At 50.3% G+C, this 15968-nt stretch overlaps 3 protein-coding genes and 1 pseudogene across 3 annotated transcripts; 3 read left to right on the forward strand and 1 right to left on the reverse strand.

The window, feature by feature from the left end:
• Nucleotides 1-985: 985 nt before the first annotated feature.
• SAPIO_CDS3234 (Inosine-uridine preferring nucleoside hydrolase) lies at nucleotides 986-2536 on the forward strand (the record flags this gene model as incomplete). Its single annotated transcript, XM_016786073.1, has 4 exons — nucleotides 986-1025; nucleotides 1109-1211; nucleotides 1302-1471; nucleotides 1602-2536. 4 exons carry the CDS (start codon nucleotides 986-988, stop codon nucleotides 2534-2536), a joined length of 1248 nt encoding a protein of 415 aa, XP_016644079.1.
• Nucleotides 2537-4194: 1658 nt separating this feature from the next.
• On the reverse strand, nucleotides 4195-5466 carry SAPIO_CDS3235 (annotated as a pseudogene; the record flags this gene model as incomplete).
• A 4441-nt stretch (nucleotides 5467-9907) lies between these two features.
• On the forward strand, nucleotides 9908-12639 carry SAPIO_CDS3236 (Uncharacterized protein; the record flags this gene model as incomplete). Its single annotated transcript, XM_016786074.1, has 2 exons — nucleotides 9908-10672; nucleotides 10741-12639. 2 exons carry the CDS (start codon nucleotides 9908-9910, stop codon nucleotides 12637-12639), a joined length of 2664 nt encoding a protein of 887 aa, XP_016644080.1.
• An 842-nt stretch (nucleotides 12640-13481) lies between these two features.
• On the forward strand, nucleotides 13482-14704 carry SAPIO_CDS3237 (uncharacterized protein; the record flags this gene model as incomplete). Its single annotated transcript, XM_016786075.1, has 5 exons — nucleotides 13482-13543; nucleotides 13618-13781; nucleotides 13925-14347; nucleotides 14416-14565; nucleotides 14625-14704. 5 exons carry the CDS (start codon nucleotides 13482-13484, stop codon nucleotides 14702-14704), a joined length of 879 nt encoding a protein of 292 aa, XP_016644081.1.
• Between the last annotated feature and the right edge of the window lie 1264 nt (nucleotides 14705-15968).

Below are 15968 nucleotides of genomic sequence, written 5' to 3' on the forward strand. Positions count from 1 at the left end.
GCCTCCGAGAACACCTTTAATAAGATAATGATAGCTAGTTACAACTTGACGAACTATTGAGTCGCATATCCTAAATTTTAAAAAAATATTAAATATTTTACCTCGTGCTATGCTTCAACCTTTCTCCCAAAGGGACGAGAACGACTCCAGTCCAGCCCCCAATTGATTTGTCTCTGGACCCAATCAACAATTTCCAGATCAGTCGACAGCACGTGACCTCGGCTTTTGGTGGAAGCGGAAGGTGTGCCTTGATACTAATTCAGGACCAGACATGTGCGTACCTCAAGAGGAGAAGAGCTGGTATTAAAAAGGGCACGCGTTATACTAGTCGCAAAGGGGTTCGCGTCCTCAAGTTAACTCGATGGAAGAAGTTGTTTTAAATATGCAGTTCTCTAGATACTCCGGCTTGAAATTAAATCTAAATCGAATATATGAGACTCCAGAGAATGGGGGAGCAATGATTGCACTCGTGACTCAATGGGAACGTCAAGCACTGGTCAATCCAATCGAATCCTTAGGAGACGAGTTTGGGACAGCTTTGATAAGCGCTAAGGCGCTAAAAGTCGAATATGCGAACCTGGGCCGCTCAGATATAGTCGATCCCCCACCGCCGCCACCAGAGTTCAACCTTGACTTACACCACGAACCCCGCCTCCTCCGAAGCAGTTTGAGTATTGAACAACGAAGCTGCGTGTGACCTGTGTTTGACACTATTATTATCCTCGACGGAGACACGTGCGACACTTATTCTCTCTTTTCTAGCCGTATCAACAAGCTAGTCCTTATGTATGAATATCTTTCCTAAATTGTGAATGAACGACAGTCGACGAAGTAACGGCTCACTCCATAAAAAATGGCTGGCGGGCTGCATTTCCTCCCTCCCTCTTCTGTGACCCAGGCATCAGGGCTAACTTGAAGATTCTCAAAGCCAGCACCACTCGCCTTCAGTATACACGCAGAGACATATTATTTATATCGAATCGCAATGGCGCCGAAGAATAGAGTCATCATCGACACCGATCCAGGTATGTGTTTCATCGTCTATCGTATTCTCAAGACCGACATCTGTAATGAAATAGAGATATCGGACTCACAGGAAGGCTTTTAGGTGTCGACGACGTCTTGGCGATGCTGCTGGCTTTGTCTGCAACGCCTGATGAACTGGAGGTCTTGATGATCTCCGTCACCTATGGAAATGTTCCTCAACAAAGGTGCGTCCTGAACTACGACGAATGGGATATCAAGGTCCCCAGCCAAGTTTCCCCACTAACGCTGCTGACAATATTTTCTGGTGAATCTAGCTGCTTGCGAAATGTCGTCTCACTCTTCCACGTACTAGAGAAGGAACTAGACTGGAGACAATCCAAGGCAAGGGTAGGGGCCTATGAGACTATGCGGGCCTTTAAACCCATCATCGCCGTTGGTCCGGAGCATCCTCTCGATGATGAGGCGCTAATGGCAGATCATTTTCGTGAGTAGCATCTCAGGCATAGCGTTATATACGTCCTTATAAAATCTCTAACCTGGGGTTGGCCTCACGTCAGATGGCGCCGATGGATTGCATGGTGTCCATGACCAACATCCTCACTTATCTCCCGCAGACACATGGAAATCGATGTTCCGTAACGATGAAGCTGGGGCATCGGAACCAGGGTTCACCCCTTCATCTTACACTCCCTCCAAGACCCCCGCCCATAAGGAGATCTTGCGGTTACTGAGAGAAAATCCCGAAGACACGATTAGTATTGCGGTTCTAGGCCCGATGACCAACGTCGCTCTAGCTGCGGCTGAGGACCCGGAGGCTTTCTTGAGGGTCAAGGAGTTGGTTGTTATGGGGGGTGCTGTTGATGTGCCCGGCAACATCACTCCGTTGGCCGAGTTCAATTGCTACGCGGATGCGGTAGCCGCAGCACGAGTATATGCGTTGACATCGCCGAATCCCAAGACAACAATGCCCTCAATTCCAGAGCAGATCTCGAGTCTTCCGCCGTATCCGGAAAGACTCTCCCGCAGACTTAAACTCACGCTCTTCCCATTAGACATCACCGAGCCTCACCTCCTCAACAAAGACTTCTTTTCCGAAGCCATCAAGCCTAGTTTGGAAGAGGGTAGCCCGCTGGCGCAATGGGTCCACCACTTCCTCTCTAGATCTTTCGAGAAAATTGAATCCATGGTCGGGCCCGGAATTGAGCCCGGACTTTCCCTTCATGACCCAATGACTATCTGGTATCTTCTGACCCAGTCAGATCCGGCCTGGAAGCCCGCGCCCGAGCTAGAAGATATCAGGGTTGAAACCTGCGGCCAGTGGTCACGAGGAAAGCACATCATCGACCGACGTGGGCGAAAGAAGCCGGGGGAGGCCGCCGACGAAATTCCCGACGAAATAGTCCAGCTAGGTGCCGTGATGTTGGACGACGTCCCTGGCGATAGTCAAGGGTGGCTCAGCCACAAAAAAGGAAACAGGATTAAGAGAATGGTGTCGTCGCCAGGAGAGAGAGTATTTGAAGGCTACATCATGAAGCGAATCTTTGGCTAATGTGATAATCGCTTTTTGCGTGGCATATTGTGGAGCGCGACTGGAGGAGCATCATTGCAACCTGATGGACTGGGTATCTTATAAATATAGCTACCCCGTGAATATATTCGTTAAAAGGCATCTTGTACACATTACTCTACCCGCCCGTATCCCGAACGCCGTTGAATGCCTATCATTCGCCAACCCGTTTTATCGTTCCTTTCCCCACAATGCCGCTACCAACAATAGTCTCTAAACTTCCCTATATACTCGCCACGCAATGGGGAGTAGTAGGTAGACCCCGACTTATATGTGTTTAACTCCCCCAATGGCCGAGCCTTTCACAGCTGTCCAGTCGATACTTTCGTCCAGTTTCTCGTCGACAAGTCCAACAGTGCACACATTATCACCGCGAACAAGATATAGCCCTAGGGGGACCTGGACAGATGGCTCATCGTCGTCTGGCGTCCGTATTACTCGTTCGTGAGCTTCCTGGAGGACCTACGAAGACGGCCGAGTTAGTCTCGAAAGCTGGCGGCGCGGGATGGTCATAGAACGAAGGCTGCTTCTAGGAACGGCGTACAAGATTCGTGTTTTGATCTGTGGCCACCAGAGTCCCTACGAGGGTTCTCGAGTCAGCAGTGATGATAAGAACCTTCTCTGTCACCAAATGTTAGCCTCCACAGGACCCAAAGGAGGGAATCAGTAGCTCGAGAGAAGGAGAGCGGGGTGAAACAAACTGTTTAGGAAGCCGCCAAGGGTGGCCATTGCGTATTTCCTCGAGGTGGTGTGCGATATGCGGAAGCTGTTCGAGTTTGCAGGCCTCTGTAGAATCAAATATTGCTATTTGTATATCGTCAGAATAGATTGTCTGTGAAGGGTAGGAGACAACTGGGCTGCTTGAGCTCAAGGTAGACGGTGGAAGCTTTGGCTGCTTGCAGGTGGGGACAAATGGACTTGGTTGTGGTACGTACTCTGGTGCTGCACATGTAATCAACACAAGACAATATGGTACAGCAATTGATTTGTGCATTTGTCTCTTCAATACCTTTGTACCAGGCCGCCTAATCCTGAGTTAATGTGGTGTGTATCTCGAACCATTTTGGGGTTTCAACACGACATAAATCAATATCAATCTATTTATGGTGGCTAATATTTGCCTTGGCCCTCTCCTTCAACTCTTTTATAAACTCTTGTCCCTCTTGTTATTTTTGGAAAATGTTTTCCATTTTTTTTTTCTTTAGTCGCTTCCTGTCTTGTTTCCCTCAAATGCAATCCAATGAGTTAAACCACCAGAACGCAATATTTGGCTGTTACTGCTCCCTCAGCGATATGTTAGTGAAGTGCAGCCAACTCCACTTCGACGAACCCCCCTCGGGCTCAGTGCTTTAGTCTCAAGAAAAGACAAAAACAAGACACAACATAACCATCTGAGATTCAAGATTCAACCTCCAATTTGCTGGGAAATCCAAAAAGACTCCCCTTGGACGAGGTCGGATGGGTTGAGCAACCAACCAAAGACGGCGAAATCTAGTATAATCAGGGTATTGTGGCCAAACTAACTTGAGATTTTCTACCTAGAGATTTTACACGTACGGAATAACATCTAAAACGAGTGTAGTGCAGTGAGCGAAACTGACTCCTTTGTTCCAGGACGATTGAGAGACCAGGCGCAGCTCTCAGGAGGAGGTGAAACTCGGCCTGGATCTGTCACATTCTTGCAAAAACTTGTAAATACCCTCCAGTCCCTCGAAGTCCTGGGATGAATACCCATCGGAACTCAAATACGGGGTTGCGGCATCATACCCTTCCGGGTCGGAAAACCATGGGTTTTCTTCAAGCTCCATGAACGCCTCGTGGACGTCCTCGCTATCCATGGAGCGTAACGAGATTGTCGGAGAGATTATTGTATCTTCAACTTCACTACCGGGAGCAAATGGAAATCTCAAAGCAATCGGCACACCCATCGAGATTGCGAAGTCGGGGTCCTCACCGATAGAACCTCGCCGCACCCCAAGATCATCGCACAATCGTTCGACCGTTGCAGCGTCAATTCCAGGGAACCGGATCCTTAGGACATCGGGTTTCACCATGACAACTGGCAGATCACCCAACATAGCAAGACGTTTAATGTCTGTGAAGACTATGCTCAGGTCCTTGAAGGCTCTGGCGAAGTCGGACGCAAGGTCGTTCAAGACGCCGTCCTGGCCCAAGCTGCCCGATTGCACGCATGATTCAGGTTGTTCGCTGGTGGCAGCTGCTGAATGGAAAGGAAGTGCCGGAGTTAGCGGGCCGAAAGCGGTGATGGTGGGACTTAGGTGGAAATCGATGAAAGAGCCCGGGGAGGTCTTGGAATAGCCGAACATGTGTCGAGCAGCTTCGTTCTCAAGCTCTGAGACTGCACGATATTTAGGATAGCCCTTGGAGTCGATGCCATCGAAACGAGCCCTTTGCCCAGAAAGCCAAAATGCCCTTACAGCTGCAGAGACATTGTGAATCACTTCAGCCGGCGCTGCTGGGGTATGCGAAAAGTACCGGACGCTTCCGCCTCCGACAGTGTACCCTCCCGCAGTCCTTGGAATTGCTCCTCCGGTTAGGTTAGGTCGTAGGGTGCTCGCGAATGGAGCTCTGCCGGTAAATTGGGAAACACGGCGAGATGTTTTCGATGAGGGTAACTTGCTCCTATCTACGCGTCGAAAGCCGCCGGTGCACCCGTCGCTCATGAACCGACGGATCGTGCCGGCGAGGTTCTTTCGAGTGTTTGCATGATACCATCTTGTCAAGCGTCTTTGTTGGCGAAGAGCGGCAATGGGATGAATAGCTTGTCTTCCTGTGGATGTCGTTGCGAATGCAAAATTTTGGAGCTGGGCTTGCATGGGCTTTGCAGCGCTCGCCACGCGTGTTCGCAAAGCCGTAGTCGTTTTCATCACGGCGACCCGGAGGAGGCGCATGGCTACAGGAGCCCACATCCCCCCCACGGCGGCCATCCTGTATATCTTCTGCGCACCTATTTGACCACCAATTGGGGCCGCGGAGCAACAGAAAGCAAAAATCGAAGATGGATTCACGATTTCTGAAAGAAGATGATGGGATGATGGAATGGGGATATTGGTCGGACCCGTGGTGGAGGCCTTCAGAGCGGGTGCATTACGCAAGTTATCCGAGACACGCCTCAATTGCTCCCGGGTTGCCCCGCAATCTGTGGTTGGTGGATCTACGATTAGTCATTTTACTTCGTCTTAGTAATCACCTTTTTTGAACCATACCAGGCTTTTTTTCGATTCGAGCTTGAACCAAAATTTCTCTCTTCCACAACAACCACACAACAAAGGGTGAGCACAAACAATTTTCCTTTTCCCCAGTCAGAGCTCTTAATTTTCAAGTGGCTCTGGCGTTTCTCTGATGATCCTCTTTTTTTGAACAATCCAAATCAGACCAGCACCATGGTGATTCGCATTAAGCTCTAGAATTACACTGAGAAACATCCTCACCTCGTCGACTGGCCGCTCTCTATCTGCCCGCCTGAAGCTAACATTGAACGGGATGAAGATAGGTCTTCCTCATCTTGGGTGTTACCCCTGCAGGTTCTTGCGTAATCTTTTTAAAAGGTGAGGTTTGCTATTCCTGTTTTTACTGGGTCATATCCCTACACTTCCCCCTCCCTTGGATGATGAACATCAACGACACAGGGATTCCTCATGCCGAAAACACGATGTGGATTCAGTTGTTTTAGTTTCAGCCTTGTCTGACCAACTGCTTGTCTTGAAATTTTGATTGTTGCATTCAACATATTGATCACAAGCTAACATCAGTGGCTCTACCAGGTAATTTGCTCTCGAATCCCTTGGGTGACCCAAGTCCAAACCTCTCTCCACTGTGATGAATTTGACGAACGGGCGGACATATTGAGCATTGTCACTCTCACCGCTGAAAACAAGGACGTACAAACCTTGGGGTGGGATGTTGACAGGACCTCTGGATGAGAATTCGTCTCCTGATTATTGGATTGAGTCGAGGGCTTGGCTTGTTGCGAACGTTCGATAGACATAGCTGCTAACCTAGCATTGTAATTCAGGTAATGATTCACTCTGCCGTTCTGACCCTGTGCACATGAATGGGCAATATATCCACGCGGAAGGGGTTGCAGATGATGATCCGTTATTCACACTGTTTGACTGGCGACATACTGCTGGACATGAACACAACATATCCATACTGATGCTTCTCCTCGAGTACGTTATTACTTCGAGGAATACAGTGACACTTTCATGAAAGCTAACCTGTACCAATTGCAGTTCTCTGCCTGATAATACACGAACCCAAAATTGTCCCAGCCCTGGCTAACTGTTGCTCGGTATGAGTAGGTAATAGTATCTCTGCTGATATCAACTGTGATCTCTAAGATCGGCTTGTGTAAGTCTATTCGGTTGTTTCCTTCTGCCCCTCCCTCTCGCTATCCTGATGACCGTTTTATTAGCTCTAGCTGAGTTCATCGTGATGAACACTTTTTCACCTTGGAGAACTGATAAATAGCATTGTGTTACTCATTTCATGAAGCCACGACACGTATTGAGGATCGAGGGCTAACTCTGTCGATTAGAAAACACACGCTTGAACGGCGCCAACCACACGGTTACGGAACATGACCGTCTGCGGCGTGTGATTCCCCGGGCATGAAGTAATACCTCGGCCCGGGCTCTATATGGGATTGCGTCGAACGTGGAAACGTCGTTGGGGAGTAGTCGGGTGTGGGTTCAACACTATCTAAGAGCAGGCTCGGTGCTCTGCGTTGTGGTCTACCCTTGTCGCACGCTAGCTATCATTCACAGATGGAGCATAGTAATATAATATTGATCATCACTCATGGTATTCTCGTTTGTGGACCATCGTAGTACCGAGGCAAAGTTGATGCAACGTAGTGACACCCATAATAATCAAAACCAAGGGCCTTGACCAGACGGCGACACATAAGCCTACACAACATGCTAGGCCGGCGCATCGAGCGGTGAGTGGGCTTTGGAAAAGAGGGGATGTAATTTGTGTTCGGAATGTTGACTCTTTTTTTTTTTTTTTTTTTTTTTTTTGGGGGGGGGGGGGGGGGGTTCAACATTCCAGGAGTGGGTGGGTGTGAAAACTTCTTTGGGTAATGATGATGCTGAGTACGAAGTCAGGAGCGTCGATATTTGATGCCCACGCAGAAGACCACAGTAACAGTTGGCCTTGGGATTTAACACCAAATCTACTGGCTCCGTGCTTGGCTTGTTTTAAACTCCTCAAGTGGTCGGGGAAAACAGTTACTTTTCATGGATCTCCGACGCGACGCATCAATTATTTATCATCCAGCATGCAGCAGCAGGGCACCGTTTCCTTGTCTGAACTGGACTAATTACAGCGTCGTAATGGAAGAGTTCGAAAGCTGCCGGTTCCATGGAGGACCCGGCTTCATCACGCATGCCCGGGAGATTTGCCAGTACCGGCGCTATACTTCGTACATGACATACTTCGTACTTGATTGACAACATACAACCTTGAACATTACAATGCGAGTTGCCCTTTTACGGTCGAGAATGAGTACTTCCCTTCGTCCCTTTGTCCTTTGAACCAGTCTGGTCCAGAGACTTATCGATCTTGCGTTTTAATTGGCCCCGGCTGTTTTCCGAGGGCGAGACTGTTCGGTGTTCTCTTGATGCAAGAGGTCGATTTGGCTGCACAGGCACAAAATTAATTTATTTGTTGTCGTGCTGCTACTACAAGGAATAAATACTTGCTGATTTGAGGAGTCGAGGTACCAAAGTTTGAGTACTCCTGGTGCAAGAACAAATTGGTTCATGTTCCCAGTTCCCGAGTTTTTGTCCTGCAACATTTGAAATTGATTGATGTCACTCTGAACCAGGGGATCCTTCCAACTCTTACCCTGGGCGAGGAGCGCTTTTTCTCCCTCTTATTAAACAGAGAGAGAGCAACGAGGGTGACGGAGCGGGGGAGTCGACGAGGAAAAAGGAATGCGGAAAAAGAAACCCATATTTGTCCACGTATTTTTATCTCTTCTCTTTCCCCCTCGCGACGAGAATCTCTCATTTTATCCCCTTGGCTGAAGCTTGACTTAAACGTCTCCATTGAACCATTGCATCAAAATCTATCAGCACAACGTATCCACAAGGCATCGGTCCCGACCGAATCTCGGCTCCTCTTTCAGCTGTATCATCGTCGTTAGCCCCCTTTTAACCTCGACGGCGCTGTCCTCTCTTTCGGACCTGTGATTGGACCTTGACCCGATCATCAAAACCATTGTTCTGGTCCCAGCACTTGACGCGTCCATCAGAACTTGCATTGATACCTCCCCGAAAGCGCCAGGTTCGGACTTTGGCTCTCAAGTACCAGATTTTGCCCTGCGCTGCGTACTTCGTACATTATCTGCGACCATCCGCGACTCCCTGCGGCGGACCACCCCAAGTTGACGTCCTTTGACAAGATTGGGGAAGTACCAGTCGAAGACCCGCACATTCCTCATCCTCCAAGCTCGGCGATCTTAATGCTCCCTTTTATCACCAGCTTCCCCCTGAGACACCCTGAAGGCTTCGCATTCCCACCTGTATCTGCTTAATGCATGCACCCTGAGTTGGCATGCAGTGAGAGCGAAACCGAAATCCTCGCCCTTCGGAATTGTAGCGCAAGTCACTTGGCATCTCTCAACATCCTCTTCAACTTGCCAGTCGACTTGGTTTCCGTGTTACCATCCTGATTGAACGTCAGGAGGTCATTACCCACCTGACACCGGCTTCAAACTCTTTTTTATTATTCTCTGGTCTTCCGTCCCAATCGGTCAATATTCACTGCTCGGCCCTGAGCTAGCTCGACACCGATCTATTTACGTCGCCGACGGCGCAGAGTTTAAACAGTCTACCCCTTCCTGAACCGGATTGATACAATACTGGATCTAACAGCCTTTCGCCATACGATACCTCGCCTCGGCTGTATTCTGTCGGATTGAGTCTCGAGAGCCGACATCCTCACCCCGCTCTACTCCTTTCGCCCATCATCAATCTGTGGAATTCGTTGCGTGATGAAGGTCTAATTTACCCATTGTTTGGGGGAAAATAAAGTCATTAGACCGCATGCGTCGAGTGGGTGAACGGAAGATCGCATACGGTTAAACTTTCCAGGTCAAAAAAAAAACCCTTGTATTTCGAATTGTGCCGCAGAGCAGACAAGTCAGGAATAACTCGCCGTGGGACAAAGGCTAAGTCGACGAAAATTCACCCAGTCCATTCAAGTCCCACACCATCTCGCAAAGCAAAAACAGACGCCGCGCCAGAACTACTCTCCACCGATCCACAGGCCTTAGTGCCGATACCCTAAAGTCCCGCCCGCGGGCATCATCGATATTCCACCATGCCGTCCGAAACTACCTACGCCGATGACTTCCAGCAGCGGTCGTCCGGCGCTATGTTAGCGATGCCGTACCCTCCTCTTCCCGCGTCGCCCACCCTCACGAATCCTGACATGATTTTACCCGAGTACGAACGCTCATCGTCGCCCGACCGCTCTCAATCCCCTCTGCATATGTGGAAGGCCCCCCTTACTCTCGCCGACATGCAGTACCACATGCCTCTCCAAAATGCTTTCCCCGCAGGACCCATCACCCCTACTACTCCCATCATCTATGGCAATGGCACCATGCTATCGGATATTGGCGAGGTCACCGAGGTAGAGAGCACCGTTGGTGGAAACTCACGCCCGGCGTCTCCCATTCCCTTTCGCGCCCGTAGCTACAACAACAGCGGCAGCGATGCTGCCCTGCGATCCTCGCCCACCATGGGCGCCGGCGTCGTTACCGCCCCAACAGCGAAACAACGGCGCAAGAATGTTCCGCGCGAACGGAGCAACTCGATCGAGTCCACGAGTACTGTGACAACGTCTGATAGGCCTGCGTTGTTTGCCGACTTTGACGATGCCGTGAGCGTCGGCGACAGCAACTTCCAGGGAGATGATGAAGAGAGTGTGGCAGAGTCGCTTGCAGATGACGCGTCTGTCCAATCCACCCGTTTGCAGTCTGGAGGCAATGGCAGTGGACTAAACGAAGAGAACAGATATTCAACGAGTTCGATAGGCCGACGTGCCGAGCTCATCCTCGCCAACGCAAAGCGGAGGCTGACGGTTAGTTTTCCATTGTATCGCTGCTCACCTAGTCGGTTGTACTAATACTATGCTCCTATTACTGTTAGACCATGGAAGGAAATCTATCGAGAGCCCGCAGCTCCCTTTATATCAACTCGACTCTCGAATCCGACGGATCATTATCAGCCCCCTCTCCCCCCTTTGCCAGCCCCCTCGGTGCATCGAGCGAACCAAACTCGGTACCGTTGAAAGTAGGTCATTCGAGAATGCCGAGCGACAACCTGATACAGACCGATACGAACACCAGCCCACCGAGCGCTTACCCGCGAAGGTCTGCTAGCGCTCTGGGCGCAGCCGGGGGCTACCGCCAACCCCTCAACGGCTCCAAAAGCCTCGACACTCTGAAACTGGGGCTGGCTCGATCGGTGCATGGGGCACCCCATAATCAAACAGATAATAGCCTTGAGACACTGAGCGAAGATGAGTCTGGCAGTGAGTCAAAATCAAGGAGGACCAGTGCGCACCTGGACGGTTTCCTCAGCCCAACCTTTGGCCATCATCCGGATCTACCAGGTTCACGTCCTGGCTCTGCCGCTCAGATGCGAGAACTGAAGGAGCAGATGATAGGGCTGAAGGGCAAGATTTCGACGCTTCGTGAACAGGCCAGGGCCGATAGTTTGAAGCGCCGAAGCCTCCAGAGTCTCCGCACTCCCAGCCCATTTACCCATGCTCGGATCGAGCAGTGGTATGCTGAACCTCAGAAGCACTCCTCGGACAATACTGACACCACTGAGAGGAGTCCGTGGAACGGTGAGGTTTCCAGTGTTGATAACGGCGAAGCTGGTAAAATTCTCAACGGAGAAAATGCCCACGATCCGGTTTCAGCTGCAGATAAACCGTCATCACCTCCTCGCGAGTATGAAGTACCCCCCGAGGAGGCTAAGATTGAGATTTCTCCAATGGACTCAGTCTCCATCAGCCATGCCGACCCTCCATCGCATGAGGACCCAGCGGTGGATGGCGAAGGGTCCGACGATATCGATGATATGTGCACTGAAGACGGAATAGAGCCCATCGACGACGACGACGAGCCTTTTCGGCGTTCCATTAGCGGATACACCAGTGAAAGCGGAGACTCCCTTTATCATGATGCTTATCAAACCCCGCTCTCTCACGAAGATAGAGAGGACGCATTCGATTACGAGCACTTCTTTTTGCATAGCGCCATGGGGACCATCAGTCAGCAGCAATTCCAGCGGCGAGGAAGCGTCGGTTCTGACGACTCAGTCGAAACCACCAAAGGGCCCATCTCGACAGTTAACGAGCAGGAGGTGCGGCCTCGTCACCATACTAGAAGGGGAAGTGGCGATACGACCTCGACCACGGACACATTTGCAACTGCCGATGAAGGCAAGAAGAGCCCAGTCACCACTGCTGCTGAGGCGCCCGCTGGTGTCGAGGAATCCAATTCATCAGCGTCGGGCGAACCGGAACCGGAGCTGGAACCGGAGAACTCGTCATCCTTTGGTTCCACGAATTATGATGATTATATAAATGGCGTCCGGGCTCGGCGGCGGCATAACTCCGTTATCTACCGACCCACTAGGACTAGCCTCCATCGCCCATCAGTGTCTTCCTTCGAATCGACTGGTACAAATAGGAGCTTCCCACTTGTCAATGTCAACAGCAAGGTGAAGATGAATGGTGGCATCCTGACCCCACAAGGTTCCCCCGACCAGGAATTAAAGAGCATCTCAGACACGCTCATGAACGAGACGACGAGCATCTTCAGTAAAGAAGGCATTGAGGGTGGAAGTACCTCTCCAATCCAATCGCTACCCAGAGAAGATCAACTCCTCGTCCAGCGCCTAGTCGCTAGCCTAGGGCGGTGTGTTCTCGGTTTGAGCGAGCACGACCAAGGATCGCCGCAGCATATGATGATGAAGAGAAGGCTGAATGAAGCAAGACTGATTCTTGAGGGTGGAGGTTCAACCGCGGAGGAGTAATGAAGTTTTTAATGGTTTCTTTAGATGGAGGTCTATACTAATTAGTGATGGCGAGGCTATTTTGTCTGGTGTCTTGACGACTTCTCCTTTCTGCTTGACCTCGAGTTTGGCTGAGTCCAGCTGAGTATGTTACCATGGAGAGGGTTTCATTGGCGTCTAGGCGGTCAAGGCGAAAAACTTTATAGATGGGGGTTTGAATACCCGAGCTAATACCCAACCCACGGAGTATATGGATGGAAAAAGACACTGCAAGTTTGGCAGTTCTTCGGGTCATGGCGCGTTTACATTCCGTTATTACTTTGTTTTATTGTTGTATTTGTTAATATTCCCTGTCTTATATTCTTCCCTTCGATACCCGCCCTGAACCCTTGGTTCTTTTAGTTACTTATTTTCGATTCGTTTTGCTGGATTTCCTTGTCAGGCATGTCTCGAGCCCTTCGCAATGAAAACGCCATGAGGCATGACTGCACTGCTTCATTTTGGAACGGCTAGGGAACGATAGTCTAAGATACGTATGAAGAGGAAAGCGTTTCGTATCGCGAATAGAAGTGTTCATTTTCCTTTGGGGATAATTGTCGAGAGTCAGTCCGGGCCTTCAAAGTCCTCGCACCTCGAAGTTGTATTAAGTCCTGGGCCCAAGACACTGAGCGACGTTGAAGTCACGTGATCATACCATCATCACTTTTCTCAGGACCTTGTGTCGTTGAGCTTGGCTTCAGAAGGCGCGGGACTCGTGGCAAGCAACCCCACTACTGAACTCGGTGACTTCCAAGCAACATCGCCGCGACACTCATCTATCACCTCTCCCACTCGCACAAATCGAAGGCAGATAAAACGGCAATATGCTTCTCTTAGACTACCAGAATGTGTTAATCCAGTCCATTCTCACCGAGAGATTCTCAGGGTTAGTTTATCGGGCTTCCTCCCCCACCTTGGCAACTCTTAAAGGGGCCGAAACTGACATAGCTCCTTAACTAGGGCTCCCCCAGCGACCATCGACCAGACTGTGTCGGATTTCGATGGCGTTCTCTTCCATATCTCTACACCCGAGACGAAGACGAAGATAGTGGTGTCTATCCAGATACGATGCTTCAAGGATTTGGTAAAATACGGAGCGGAACAGGTGCTGCAACGGGAGTATGGTCAATACGTCATTGCGCCGGAGCCAGGCTTCGACTTTTCCGTAATGATTGACCTGGAGGACCTCCCAGCGGAAAAAGGCAAGCCCCCCAGAAAGGACGATTTTTCTCTGTCTCGATTCCCAACTTCCTAACCAGTTCTACAGAGGCCCGCGACGACCTCATCATGAAAATGGCTCTCCTGAAGCGCAACGCAATGGCCGCGCCGTTCGAACTCGCGTACCAAGAATACTACCAACTCAGAGACGAAGCGTCGAAATATACCTCCGAGGAAGCACCCCAGGGTGTCCGAGAAGGCGGCGAGGTCATGGCCATTCACTACCGCGAGGAGGAGGCGATATATCTCAAGGCAAGCCACGACAGGGTAACGGTAATCTTCAGCACCGTCTTCCGCGAAGAAACGGACCGAGTCTTTGGGAAGGTCTTTATCCAAGAATTCGTGGACGCCCGGAGGAGAGCAATTCAGAACGCTCCTCAGGTGCTTTTCCGAAACGACCCACCCCTTGAGTTACAGGGTGTTCCCGGCGTTGCGAACTCTGGCACGGGAGAGATTGGCTATGTCACTTTTGGTAGGGTTTCCTAGGCTGGAGGGTGCGTTTCGAGGCCCCTGTAAGGATGTGACTAACTTTCTTTACAGTTCTCTTCCCGCGACACCTCACTCCCCAGCGTATGCCGGATGTCATCTCGCATATTCAGACTTTCCGCGATTACTTCCACTACCATATTAAGGCTTCCAAGGCCTATATCCATTCACGAATGAGGAAGCGAACAGCTGATTTCCTCCAAGGTATGGTAGTCCATCCCGAACAACATGTGTGCTTGGCGTCTACTAACATGAAGGTTCAGTTCTGCGAAGAGCCAGGCCGGACAACGAGGAGAAGGAAAGAAAGACGGCAAGCGGCAGGACATTCAAGGTTCAAAGCTAAGTTGCGGGTATCTGTTATCACTTAATAACAGATTAGGAACCCTTGCGTTCTAAATTGGCAGGAAGAGTTTATAGGCTGGATGAGGGGATGGTCTTACTGGTGCTATAAACTATTCTACGCCTCCCTACGGGAGTAGAGTCAGGCTCCTTTGCATGAATGATATGAGTAAACGAACCTCCTACTCCCATTTGTCATTACCCATCACTTCTTGATTTTGTTGGCTCTGTGATGATGTAGAGATCCTCAGCGCTGAGCGAGGGTCTGTAAAGATGAGCCCTTTGACCATTCGCCCCATGCCATGGTGAGATTCATGGTGAGGTTCAACGGGGGAGTAGGGCGGTTGTCCACTGCCACTCTCAAGCAGTGCTATCGGAGAAAATGGGAAGGCTTTTAACCTGGGGTGCAGCTACCCTGGATCGGTGAATCCTCCCACGGTCCACCCAACACCGGGTCCACTCCCCAGTAGGATGCCTTGACCGAGAATGACTTCGAACGCATACTAGCTTCCGCCCGTGAGACTTGCGAGTCTGGCCGAAACCCCCTTTCCGGGTATTCCCTCCGATTGAGAGCCATGGGTGCTTAAGGTTTCCCGCCTTTGTCAACTTGGCCGACTCGCTAAGACAGCAGCAGTCCTATGATGTGGCATGCCCCTCGAAAGGAAATTCCCTCGCGGGCCCACGGAGCAAGGTAATTAAAAAGTCTTAGTTAGTATCTTGAGCTAGAAGATTATGTGGAACATCATAGTACTGGTCCTATCTATTTCGTAGCGTATTTATTACCGAGGCTGGTGTTGGAAGACAGAAGGCGCGGCTCAGTTTCACCCACGCTTTCTTTTTGTCTGGTTTTAATGCCGTGTCGGAGGCTTTCGAGGCTTGGGGCCGGGCAATCAGAATAAGGTGACCTACCATGTTCGAAAGACATGGGGGAAGGGCGCGGGACTGCAAGACATATACGTCGGAACCGGAGATTTGGGTTGAAACTGGAGTTTGTTTATACTATTCATGCTATTATGGGGAGTGTAGATCAGAACGATGAGTGCGGGAAGGGCAGGCGGCGCAAAAGCTGGACTATTGGCAGCACAATTATAAAGGGAAAACAATTTCTGAGATTCCACTGAAGGGGAATCGATCATTATGTGAGGCGGCATCGCCACATTCGTGTTTTCTTGGTCTGTTACGAGAAGGAACCCAAGAAGAAATTCGTGCCCTCACGACGGGTGGATGTCTCACGTATGGCGTACTTGGCTCAGATATCACAGGTTAGA

The sequence above is a fragment of the Scedosporium apiospermum genome (assembly GCF_000732125.1).
Source record: "Scedosporium apiospermum strain IHEM 14462 chromosome Unknown SEQ_SAPIO_0088, whole genome shotgun sequence".
Classification (NCBI taxonomy): Eukaryota; Fungi; Ascomycota; class Sordariomycetes; order Microascales; family Microascaceae; genus Scedosporium; species Scedosporium apiospermum.